This window comes from Micropterus salmoides, unplaced genomic scaffold (assembly GCF_014851395.1).
Source record: "Micropterus salmoides isolate LMB-PRFRI ecotype aquatic unplaced genomic scaffold, ASM1485139v1 Ms_hic_scaffold_3, whole genome shotgun sequence".
In the NCBI taxonomy this organism is placed as follows: domain Eukaryota; kingdom Metazoa; phylum Chordata; class Actinopteri; order Centrarchiformes; family Centrarchidae; genus Micropterus; species Micropterus salmoides.
Genome location: NW_024042261.1, coordinates 4,909,313 through 4,922,214, shown reverse-complemented (window position 1 = coordinate 4,922,214; position 12,902 = coordinate 4,909,313). Strand labels below are relative to the sequence as shown.

General features: G+C 40.5%; 1 protein-coding gene across 9 annotated transcripts in view; it reads right to left on the bottom strand.

Annotated features, from left to right (window-relative positions):
• Positions 1 to 12,902, bottom strand: part of myo18ab (myosin XVIIIAb) — a 174,700-nt gene that overhangs the window by 3,574 nt on the left and 158,224 nt on the right. For 7 of the 9 annotated variants that reach the window (XM_038694223.1, XM_038694222.1, XM_038694224.1 and 4 more), the window contains 2 exons: positions 3,990 to 4,112; positions 726 to 2,213 (listed from right to left, as the gene is read on the bottom strand). In XM_038694223.1, coding sequence (XP_038550151.1) covers positions 734 to 2,213; positions 3,990 to 4,112 — 1,603 coding nt within the window. In that variant the 3' untranslated portion in view covers positions 726 to 733. The remainder of the gene's footprint in view (positions 1 to 725; positions 2,214 to 3,989; positions 4,113 to 12,902) is intronic. The other 2 variants (XM_038694226.1, XM_038694225.1) reach the window with 1 other exon arrangement.

The window sequence follows — 12,902 nt, the reverse complement described above, 5'->3', positions numbered from 1 at the left end:
GAAACGTACTGAAAATAAAAGAAATTTGACCAAATCTAAACATGATTCAAGTCATTTTTTAAACATAATCCCAAATATTCCTAAAGAACTAAAATCCCATCACCAGTCACACAAGAGACTAGCCCAGCCTTTTCACATTATTTAACATTCAAAATGCTTAAATATTGCTAACGCAGGGTTAATTAGTCAACTGTGCATCTAAATTAATTTGGTAGTTGGTGTAAATCAATGCTCAGGGTCTAATTATGCCTGCAGTTATGGTCCGGAAGAAAAAATGTATTATGGCTTCTCTTAACTGACTCCTGTTATTTTTACCTTTCTGGGGCTACAAACCAATCTGATGTCTCAAGAGTAATTAAAGGCTGACTTTACATCCATGTCTTCACAACAGACCCAGTCTCTTCTGCTCCCAAAGAGTCCTCAATGAAAGCCTAGCAGTATTAAACTAGTGAAAAGACCATAGAGGTTGTGATCACTACTCTTCGGCTTGAAACTGAGAATGTGTAGTAGCAAACATCAAAAATTGTTAGCATGCCTAAGATGACACATCATCAGAAACACGACCCACAAATTATAATTCTAAACTGTTGAAGTCTAATATCAGTCAGACTGAATGGACAACATTTAATGTGCTGAGGGACAACAGTGAAAGGTACTGATTGGTTAGGTCACATCATGCTTCAAAAACACTCTTCAAGGCAAGTCCGCATCAGGCAACCACCTACTGCCTGCCTCAGTCACTGTCCGGCCGGTATAGGTATTTCATCATCAGACTGTCCACCTTCTTCTTTCTCTTTTTATCATCCTTTTTGTTATGTGGTTGGCTCACACTCTGTGGCCTAGCTTCTCCTTCCCCTTCTGGGCTGGACACCTTTCGAACCGGGGCCCTTTTCACACTGCTGGAGCTTCGGTAGGAAATAGTGGAGGCCCCGGAGCTCGAGTCTGACCCAGAGTCCAACTCGGAATCTGAAGACGAAGAAGAGGAGGAAGAAGATGGAGATTCATCCCTCTTCTTGGACTTTTTCTTGGACTTCCTCTTGGAGCTGCTCTTGTGACGATGGTCATCTCCTGAGCTTTCAGATTCGGAGCTGTGGCTTCTCTTCTTCTTCTTCTTGCCTTTGCTCTTACTGCGATGGCGACTGCTGCAGCTGTTGGTGCTGTGGGACGATCTCATGCAGTCCATAGCGGATGCAGAGCGTCTGAGACTGCTGGCAGGGCGAGCACTGTCTCGATTATGGATAGCTTTGCCGGTGTCTTCATCATTCTTGGACTTTGCTTCCTCACCCTCAGAGTCTTCCAAGCTCCTGCGTTTGAATTTGATAGGCTTGAAACTCAGCACCTCATTGATGGCTTTCTCTAGGTCAGGGTCAAGGTAGTTGCGATGACTGACTGGTTTAATATCCAAGTTATCAATTGGGTCAGTAGTTGATGACCTGGCTTGTGGTGGTGGCATGGAGAGACTGCGGCCGGTGGACGAGTGAGGACTGTAGGCCGACCTCTCGGTGAAGGCCACACTTCGACTATCATCAATGTCAAACTCGCTCAGACGGCAGCTGCGTGCCAGCGACATATGGGAATCAGCTCGGCTAACACTTCCAGGACTGCGACCCCCAGACCTTCTGCTAAAGCAAGGGCTACTAGGACTGCTGCCATACATTGGCCGTCCGCCTCTGCCCTCATCTAAGCGTGAGGTGCTTTGGCGGCGTCCAAGTGGGCTTGACAGACCTAAGCTGATGGTAGACTTGGCATCATTCTCTGGGCTTAACCCAAGACGTGTGGAGGCCCGACTTTGTGCAGTGTATGAAACGGTTGATTCTTTGTCAAAGTCACCCCAGCGGCTGTCCATGCCTTTCCTGGCTCGGCTGTTGGCCTCTGAATAGGCTTGAGAGATGACTGATTCTCTGTCATTCATGTCATCCCCTGCCTGAGACTTCCTCCTGGAGAGGGTATCATCCTGAAAATCCGAGGTTCTGGGTTTAGCTTTATGGAAGGATAGTGTGTCTTCTGACTCTGCATTCTCCTTGAGGGCACTGAAGAGGGCATCCCCTTTGCCACCGATGGAATCAAGGTTGGATCGTTTTCTGTAGCTGAGGGAGCTCATCACTGACATTGACCTGCTGGGCTCCACCTCTTTGCCCTCTTTATTTACCTCTTTCCATTCCTTACCCTCTTTCCATTCTCTCCCTTCCTTTGCGTCTACATTTACAGCAAATCTAAGAAAGAAACAACAGCGGAAAGAACAAAGGAATGAAGACAGTGGCAGAGAAAATGACAAAGATGAAATATTGGGTCAAGTGGAGGCGAATGGAAGAAGAGCATAAGAAACGAATGAAACTTTATGAAAACAGAAATATGATGAGAAATGTAAGAGCTGCAAAATGAAGAAGATCAATGAACAAAGGCAGATTAAGGAGAGTGTAACTGGGGACAACTGACAAGCTACTAACATGGGCTTTCCTAGCATTGAAATGTTAAGACATGGACCAAAATGTTTTTATTGCCAACAAAGAACAACTGGAGGCCACAGTAATGATAAGAATAAGAAAAATCACACCTTCAAACCTCTACAAACCCACTTTAAAGCAAATGAAATGTTTTTGGCCAATGTGGTATTATGGCCAGAGATTGTTGCAACAAAACACTGACCCAGCCATTTAGCTAAAAAGCAGGTACATACGCAATACATCTGGAAAAACCAAGTAACAAAATGAATTGAAAATTGAATGGCAATGTTTGAGTTTTATCACTTATATTAAGTTACTTTTAGCTGTCTTGCTTAAAGTTGTAAAAACCTAGATAGATTTGATAAAGCATTCAAATTTGGTATGCACATTTGCTACTAGATTCAGATCCAATATAATGTTATTGAGCCCAAGTCACAGCAGCTGACAAAACAGACGAGAAAGCATTCTACTGCTACAGCGACTAAAAAAAAAACCCTGACAGGATCTGCTTGGGAAAAAGGATTCAAAACATTTGGAAAGAAGAAAGAGTATGTTCCACTCGTTTCATTTGTAAAGTAATGTATCTATTGCGTATGCCTGACTATATGTACTTTCATAGAAACGCAGTTTGTGCTAGCAAAAACTTTCTATTCTGATGGGAAATGACCTATGACTATGTCATTTTTATAGTACTATGTGACTTTATTTATTCAAAATCCATATTTTTTTCAGAATCAGAAAGCTTTATTAAGTGCTCCACTCAACGTACATTTTTTTGTAATGAGCATCATGTTGCACTACTGTATGTTGAACACTGATCCGAAACAATGCATGCCTGTGAGCATTACAGCAGATTTAAGAAACAACATTTGGCTAAACTCTGACTGAAAATGTTTTTTAATTATAAGTAATCATGTAGACATGATAAACCTTTTAAATAATAATCCTTTTCACAACCTTTTGCTGGTCATTTCTTTGTTGACAGAACTAGGCAAGAATTCCTATGTGTTGTAATGTGTACAGTACCGGTGCCAATGGCACTTAAGGTAACTTGAAAGCTACTACTGCTGGCTCACTCGATTAATCAGTCAGTGTATGTCTATGGGGACTTGCTGGTAAAAGAGATTTAAAAACTCCAGAAGTTTTTAAAGTCGGGAGTGGCCCGGCTGAGGGAGGGAAGTTAAATCTTCTGGTAAGGAGACAAATCTGGGGCAATCGAAGCTGGCAGCTGGCAGACACATTCATTAATCTCAGTGAGTGGCTCAGGTAGACTGTGCCAGCTGGCCATTGGGCATGTCGATAAATCTACCAAGGTGGTGTTTTGTTTTAAGGAATAAAAAGTCCCCTCTTCACAGAGTGGGTGACAATAAACACAAAGCAGCTTGAAAATACATTTCAGCCAAATATCCTGCTCCGGTTTATTTCCTCTGGGTCAGATCACTTAAACAATTTCATCCAGACAGTCCAAAAGCAGTCAAATGTCTAGCAAGACTGTTTACTAACTGCTGCTGAAGTAATAGTAATAGAAGCAGCCTTTGTACTGACCTGGAGCTCTTGAGGCTGCCGTCATCTGATAAGTTCTTGGTGGAACCTTTGCTTTTGGACAACCAGGACTTCACCCCGTCCACACGATCCTCCACCTCAGAGTCGGTGTCTGAATCCCCCTGACTGGTGAGGAGTCATAAATAGGAAAACATGTTAGGGGGTGTAGAGGAGAGATGAGGTGGCAAAGGAGGTTATGAATAGAGAAAATAGAAGTCAGATATGCCCATTCAGAGAGGAGGGAATAAGGAAAAAGAAATGTTAGTGTGAAAGGAGAGTCAGCACTGGTAGAAACATTCCTGTAATTCTCTGTCGCTGTGGAAGCAGAGAATGAAGACCAGGCTTTAGTATTAGTGTGGAGGCAAGGAGGGGTTGCGCTTAGGGTGACGAAGGCAACGGATGCCTGCAGCTGCGCCTGCTGATTGTGTATCTGGTGATTTTTCCTATTCCTCCTCCTTCATAGGTTTGGCTGCAACATAATTTTCTGCCACCACCTCTTTGCTTACAAATGAATGAAAGACAGCATATGCAGTCAGCCCCGTAAACACACAAACATGCCCAATAGAGGTTGAGTAGATGTAAATACTGTTGTCCCTGTTAGATGAGTGCTTTCATGGTCCAGAAGTTAGCTGGCACAGAGGCTTCCAGCAATCATTCTACCTTTAGTCTTCCAAAGCTACTTTAGGGCTCAACAAGCACACAGGAACAAACCCCAATGATAGCACTTGAACTATAGGAACTTTCGGTTTTTACAAGGTGTTTTTTTTGGCCATCACTCCTGTTAGGTACTAAGAAAATACCCACTAAATGTATTGTGTACTCTGCTAGACACACACCCTACCACCCAAGCTGAATGGTTTTAAAGTCCATAGTTCTTTTCTTTTTTTTTTTTAAAACCACTTCACTGAAAGTGAGGAGGAAAGTTGAATATGAATTGTGGTTTAGGTAAATCAAAGCTCTTATTTGAAATAAGAGCTTTGATGATTTGGTTAAAGGGGTAATATGTCGTTTTCAGCGGCTAATAGCGGTGTGGTATTAAGCAACCAGGTGTTTGAGCCACACATCGGCATAATACTCCTGGGGAAAAAAGACAGTGTGACAGGGGCCACAAACTTCACACAACATGCTGGAAAACTCAGGTAAACTTCCACTGCAACGTTACAGCAACATTTTTATCAGCTTGAGGTTGAACTAATCCATGCTCGTTACATGATAACGTTACACTGACTGCATTTAGCCGGCGTTTTATGGTGTTAGTGGATTGCATGTTGTCACTGTAGTCGGGAGAGGCTCAGGAGTGCCCATGCAGCTAAATCCCGACCCGATACCTTCACATGGGAAGCAGAATAGTGGCTGTTCCAAGCAACAGAGAAAACAGGCATGCTGCTCAGTTCTAAGTGAGGCTACAGCCTGTTGACAAAAAGGCCCTAAAAAAAGTGATTTTCTGATAAGGGATTTCATTGAAAAGCTACATATAGCCCCTTTAAACTGATGATGTGTTCAACACCTGCCAGGTGCTTCAACAATTCATTATTTCAGTTCCATAATTTGGGGAACTTGTGAGACACAAATTTAGAAAATATTCAAAATCAAAGAAGTAGTATAACACATCTGTATCTCTTTTTGGCAATCGAGTTACATTGTGGGTAAAGTTTTGACAAGAAAGGAGAATGAATGGAAAAACTGGTTCTCCTGCTCCAATTTGGATCCTTTTTTAAACTTTCCAGCTTTTTCAGAGCTAAAGAAGACATTGTGCATCTTATGAACTGGGATAGTGGCATTCCAAAAACACACAAAAATCATTTCCTTTTGCTTGTGTGTTTAGGCAGCAACGCTTTTACTATATTAGAGCACCAGAAGAGCAGTAGTCTCATCCTTTTATAAAAGATAAACAATCAGCCCCTGCTGGTGTGTAGTGAAGGTACAACAATGAGTAAAAATATACAATGGACACTTTTCATCAAATCAGTACATTGTACCTAGACATCAAATCCTTTTTATAGTTATTAAGGCTTTCCTTCTAACGTGTTTGAGAAACATATTAAGGCATTCTCCCCTGTGTTGGTGTTGTTTTGTTATGGGTTCCCTCCTGCTTACCTTGTACTTCAAGTATGGTTTGATTCACCATTCATCATTAATTAGGGCCTTAAGCTGTGTGCCTACATTTCAACACTGCATTCAGAAAGTTATACAAAACGTGGTTTTAGAATGGGATTTTATGTACTGCAGACCCTGGTGCCAACCCTACTGAAGTCACTGAGGGTTTGTGTTTTGTTTATTTTTCGTTAAATGTCACAATGCAGAGGTGGTATGACTGCTGCACACACCTCAGATACATAAAATAAACACATAAACCAACAGGTGGCCCAGTAACTCCCTCATAGTATGCTGCATATTCAAAACCTTACATGCTTGCGTTCCCTAAATTGAGCTGCATCTTGTGATACAGGCCACGCCCATTTCCTATCATTTTTTTTGCACAAAAATACATGTGTGAAACCTACTTTTTCGAAGGTGAGTCCGATCTGCACGACACTTTGTATGTACAGTACAATCTATGATCAAAATTTTTAAAATAATTTTCATAATCAAAAAAGTAAGACTTCAACTTCCTGTAGGTTGCATCAAAAAAATGGGGGTGATGTCATATCTCTACATGGGTCTGTTTCAAAAAAGAAGTAATCTGATCCTGTAGTAATAGGTTTTAAACATTTCTATGGATCTTGGCTCAACAACATTCATTGGCTTTATTTCAGCTACTTCAGCAAATGTAGTAAATTTAAGTCAGTGAAATGCTGTTAAAACATATTCCGACTATCTGCAGCTACACTATGATCCTGCTCACTCAGAAATAATAACATATGATCTCCAATATTTTAAGAACTATGTTCCATTAGTGTGACCAATCATAAGTGATAGAGATAATTATTCATTGATCCTACATGTCTTAAAGGTTCAGTGTGTTATATTTAGGAGGATCTATTGACAGAAATGCAATATAACATACATAACTATGTTTTCAGTGGTGTATAAAGACCTTACATAATGAACCGTTATGTTTTTATTACCTTAGAATGAGACATTTCTATCTACATACACCGAGGGTCCTCTTACATGGACGTTGCCGTGTTGCACTGCCATGTTTCTACAGTAGCCCAAACAGCTCTACCGAGCGAGTTTCATCACTATACACAATAAGTTGGAAAAAAAAAGGAGAAGCAGCAGCAGTAGTCGTCATCTGGTTTATTAGAAGTAAAAAAAGAAGTCAAATTTGGGCAAATGGAGGCCCACACGTATTACTTAGCACAAAAGCTGACAGAGCGTGTCGGCCATCATAGCTTCTCCTGAGTGCATGGAAAGGGAGGGATGAGCAGTGACTGATGGTGCATTCATGTGGTGTCGGAATGATCAGTTTTCTTTTTTCCTTCCTTAAATCGTTATTGCAAAAAGTGGAATAAAGTGTACATGGGACATAAAGAAGTATACAGATCAGTCTATATTATATAAAGATATTAAAAGAGGGCCATATGTTGACAGTTTTCACAGCCTTTTTGTGGTTGGATTTAGAAATTAAATTGATACAATGGAGAAAAAGTACAACATTAGGTTTTTTTTACAGCTAAATTTACAATTCCCATTAGAATTAATACATTTATTATAAAGTACTTATTTTGGTTGAGGAGCAAGTGAATGCAGTGAGCCATTTGTTGCAGTTCACAACCCTCACCACTAGACAGAGATGGGGACTCGAGTGAGAGACTCGGACTCGAGTGCGACTTAAGTCGCACACACAGTGACTTCAGACTCGACTTGAGACTCGAGGCGCGGGACTCGTGAACAATGTTTATTTTTTAGGACACGTCTGATGAGCTTGCCGTTATTCCCTCCCTCCGTTACCTGCCAACGTAACATGTAGGCCTAACATCTGCTACGCGCAACCGCACATGAGAGAGGACATCAAACACCGGCAGCTGCGTTTAACGTAATCATTACGTCCCGCTGGCAGCCATCACGTTAATTATTGCCGTTGGCTGGAAAGACGTTACAGGTTATTGTTGATCATGTAGCCTAACATTACAGTTTTATTTAGTTATAACCTAACATTACACTGGTTTGAGAGTCTGCAGGGTGTGTTGACTTACAGTAGTTTAAGCTGTCAGTGATTGCATTGCACATTATGGTTGTGCTCTGTAAGTTAAAAACAGCTTACTGTTTATTGTTTTGAGAGTCTGGGGGATGTGTTGACTTACAGTGGTTTATAAGCTGTCATTAACTGCATTGCACATTACATGGTTGTGCTCTGTAAATTAAAAACAGACAGATTTATTGTTGATTATGCAACGTCACAGTTTTATTGACTTATAGTATTTAATAAGCTGTCATTAATTGCATTGCACATTACATGGTTGTGCTCTGTAAATGAAAAACAGGTTACGGTTACAGAATTCCTTATAGCTATGCAGTTTTATTAGCAACCTGGATTGAACGCAGCAGCTGATACAACATTCGTAATAACCACGAGAGACTTGAGACTTGACTTGGACTCTAGCATCTCTGCCACTAAAACTTACACACTGAACCTTTAAGCGTTCTGACTGGTACTAATTCAACTGAAATTACAGATTATGCGCAATAAACATTTAAATGGACCTACAGACTATACAGACTGAATCAATGAGGAAATGCGTGTCTGGCTCGACATGTGAAGACTGTGTCCCTTTAAAGGTGTGTGTGTAAGACTTACGGGGATATTGGCAGAAATGGAATATAATATTCACGGGAATGTTTTCATTAGTGTATAACCACTTGAAAATAAGAATCTTCCACAGAGTCCGCCATTTATTACCACCTTTACTTTCTAAAGTAGCCTGACACAAACAAACCAAACACTGGCTCCAGAGAGGGCCTTTTGTGTTTTATTGCTGGTTTAACGTCCTCCGTAAGTCCTCCCACACACTTCTGAACGTTGAGGTGAGACAAAGGGTTGCAATCAGCAAGATTAGATGCCACTAAAGCTAACACACTGCTCCTTTAACTGTGTACATCTCTGTGTGAGGGCAGCGGGACTTCAATAAAAATAAAATCTGTTACACTCCCTCTCACTTATTGCTGCTAATTTTTTTATCCTTCACCTTTACCAGATTAAAAAATGTTCACTTTTATTTGTTTTTAAATCTATAAATGTTACCACAACCCATGATGATAGGTGGCAAAAACACCTATATTGAAAAACTATACTGTTTTGTTTTTTTATTGCACAGTAGAGTGGCAGAAAATGTCCTGATTTATTTTTCATCTGGTAATTACATTCATCGTCAGTCCTGCGCACACATGCGGTGATATGCATACACTCAGAATTTCACTTCTTGACAGAATGATTTGATACACAGTTGGGCACTGCACTGCTTTTCCTCTCAATTATCATTACATGTTCATAAACCACTGCAAGCCACAGAGTAAAATAGAAGGCTTGTCATAGAATTTGACACGGATGAAAAGAGCGCAACACTCATTAAGTGCCGTCAAAGCCCAGTGCATGTGTGGCGTTGTGAAATTAAGTTGTTACAGCTTAATCGTCCTACAGAGACAGAGGGGTGGCTCAACATCTCTGCATCTGTTTCAGAAAGCCTCCCATCTTGTCAAGCAAGAGCGAGAAAAACAGTATTTTCTCCAGCACATGGAGTTTAGAAAGGCCCAGCACAACCTTTAATTAAAATCATTAGCAGTCAGAGACAAAAGCTCCCGAGATTTCAAAGGGGAGATTTCACATAATGGCGTTCCCAGTGAGATCCAAATGCATAGCCAGCTTTAACTGAATACAATAACCTTGGACAGTAAAGCTGGGACTGCATTCACGCCAATGACAAGGAGGGAGGGATGGGAGGAAGGATGGGGGCGACAGACTTGTAAGCTGTAATTAGTTTTACAGAACATGCCTTTACTATTAGACAATCTGGGGATTTGCTGCTGCCTACTGTTATGATGACAGAGCCCCCAAGTGTCTTTGTTTCTGGCACCGAGAACCTGTCAGAAGAGACGGGATAAACATCACTCAGTGAGGAGAGAGGACGCTCTAACGTCATGTAGCAGAACCTAAACTGCAGACATGTTTCCTTATCTGACTAAGGATTTGTGTGTTGCTTTTGGGAAGTCAACTCTTCCATACAGCCCTCTTAAATTACTCTTCCAACCTTTGTCTTCACTGGCAAAACGCTTTAAATATGGAAAATAGAGTGCAGGTTTTTTTCTTGCATCTTTTCACCTTAGTGCCACTGCTGACTTTCCTGAAACTGAAAAAAGACTTGTGATAGTTTGTAATACAGAAACTCTTTATCATGCAGCTCTCAGGTTCATTACATATGCTTGCTATCAGACACATCACTGCACCCTATACAGTATCGTAAACTGGCCATCACTTAGAACGCGCATGATGCTACACTGCTACATTTTCATTTAAAAGGCCATTCTTGGTCTTTTGTCTTCTTCTATCTGTTCTATAAGTTTTCTCCCATGCAAAGAACATATAATTAAAATTCTGTTCCTGGACTGCTTTGCATGGTACCTAATATGAGGACCGAAGCAGGAAAGAGGAGTCTGTCTTACTACAGCCCTAGGTGTAGAAAGACACAGATTCTACCGTTTCTTTTTGAGACTGTTTTCATGTTGGGTTATTGGTCCCTGACTCCATGGTGGAGCCCCGTCTTTAAATGTAAATGCTCCGTATTTGTATAGCGCCTGTCTAGTCTTTTCAACCACTCAAAGCGCTTTTACACTACATCTGCATCAAGTGCTCAAACAATTCGGGGTTCAGTATCTTCCCCAAGGATACTTCGACATGCATCAGTTAATAATATCAGTGCTTTACCAATTTCAGATCACTCACTAATATTATTTGACATTTCTATCCCTAATTCATTTAGTATGGGGAAATTGGGGCATTAGACAAGGTTACCTTGTTATTTTAGCACTAGTGCTTTAAATTACCTTAACTTGAAACTACCAGATGTGATGGATTCAGTTTTTAGCCAAGCCTTTTCGGTGGACTGTCTCACAGACAACTTTAATGGTGTACTCTGGGATTTGTTGGAGTGGGTGGCTAAGCGACGACATGGAAGTGTCCTCCAAAAGAAATCATACACCTTGGCTAAATGAGGAGTTACCGATTCTCAGTAAGAGCTGCAGAAAAGTTGAATGTCAGTGGCGCCATACTAAGCTTGAAGTTTATCATCAGGGATGGCATGACATTCTGACCACCTATCAGTCTAAGATGGCTACTGCAAACGCAGCATTTTATTCTAATGTGATCATGAATAATAAGCATAATCCTAGACTTTTATTTGACACTGTTGATAGACTTGCACAGTCTCAGTAGCCAGTAAGTAGTACGAATTTGTCAGCACATGATTTTATGATGGATTTTTATGAGACAGTTGAGGACATCCGAACTAGGATTGATTGTTGGGGGATTAGACTGCGCTATCAAGGGACCATTTTCTATACGACGGGGCCACTCTGAGTTTGAACCGTATTCTTTGGCTGATTGAACTAAAATTGTTGTGACTGCAAGCGGTACCCATTGCTCTCTGGATCCCTTTCCTGCCTGGGCCAACATTAGGATTGTATGTTTTAGCCATTTTAAACCTTTCGCTCTCCACAGCAGTTTTACGGTTTGCTTCAAATCTGCGGTTGTTAAATCATTATTGAAGAAACCAAATCTGGAAATAAACTTGTTGCCAAATTTTAGACCTGTTTCTAATTTGGCCTTCTTATCGAAAGTCTTTGAGAAAGTGATCTCAAATCAGCTTTTAAAATATCTGTCATCTAATAATCTTTTGGAGCTGCTGCAGTCTGCTTTTCAGGCATTCTACTGAAACTGCACTCACAAAGGTGGTAAATGATCTGTTACTGGCTGCTGACTCAGACTTAACATCTATCCTCTTGTGGTTGGATCTTAGCACAGCTTTTAACACTGTGGAACACCGTATTCTTTTGGACAGACTCTAGAAATACTTCGGGATCTCTGGCCAGATGCTTAAGTGGTTGAGATCTTACCTTTCAGAAAGTTCTCAATGTGTGTTTTACAATAACACATTTTCTGACTCTCAGCGCGGCGTTCCACATGGTTCAGTCCTTGGTCCACTGTTGTTTTTGTTATACTTCGTTCATTCTTTTGGGATGGCTTTTCACTGCTATGCTGTTGATTTACAAATACATATGCCAGTATATATGCCAGTTCTGTTGCGAACATACAAAATAGTGAACGGCCTTGCACCATTATATCTGTCTGATCTTGTGAATTATTTTGTGCCTACACAGTTGCTGCGCTCCAACAGGACAGGACTTCTGACTGTACTAAAGGAAGAAAACAGTTGGTGAGCGAGCCTTTCCGCACTCCAACAGTCTTCCAGCAGATATTAGACTGGCATGTTCAAATGAGATTTTTAAATCAAAGCTTAAGACCTACTTATTCACTTCTGCGTATGAGTCCTAGATGGTTGTTTATCTCTGACGTCTTTGTATAAGTGGTATTTGCTTTTAGTGTTTAAATTAGAAATTTTATTGTACCGTATTTTAAACGTTTTCTTTTTGTAAAGCACTTTGAGTGAAAGTGCTCTATAAATAAATTTATTATATTGTTATTATAGTATATTATTATTATTATTGGCAATATTAATAACTTTTCATATTTCTAAATATCTTTGCTACTTGCTAATAATCAAACCTGCCCTACCAGATCCCAACACCAAACTGTGTTTCTTAAATTGAATCAGTGAGTGTTTCCAACAACTACCCTCTATACAAATATATTCAAGAGGAAGTGAGAAGATTATATATCCTCCAGTGAAAAACTTTGACTTCATTACTCTCCAACACTTTCATATCTGTGTACAATTCCATCATACATTCAAAGCACAC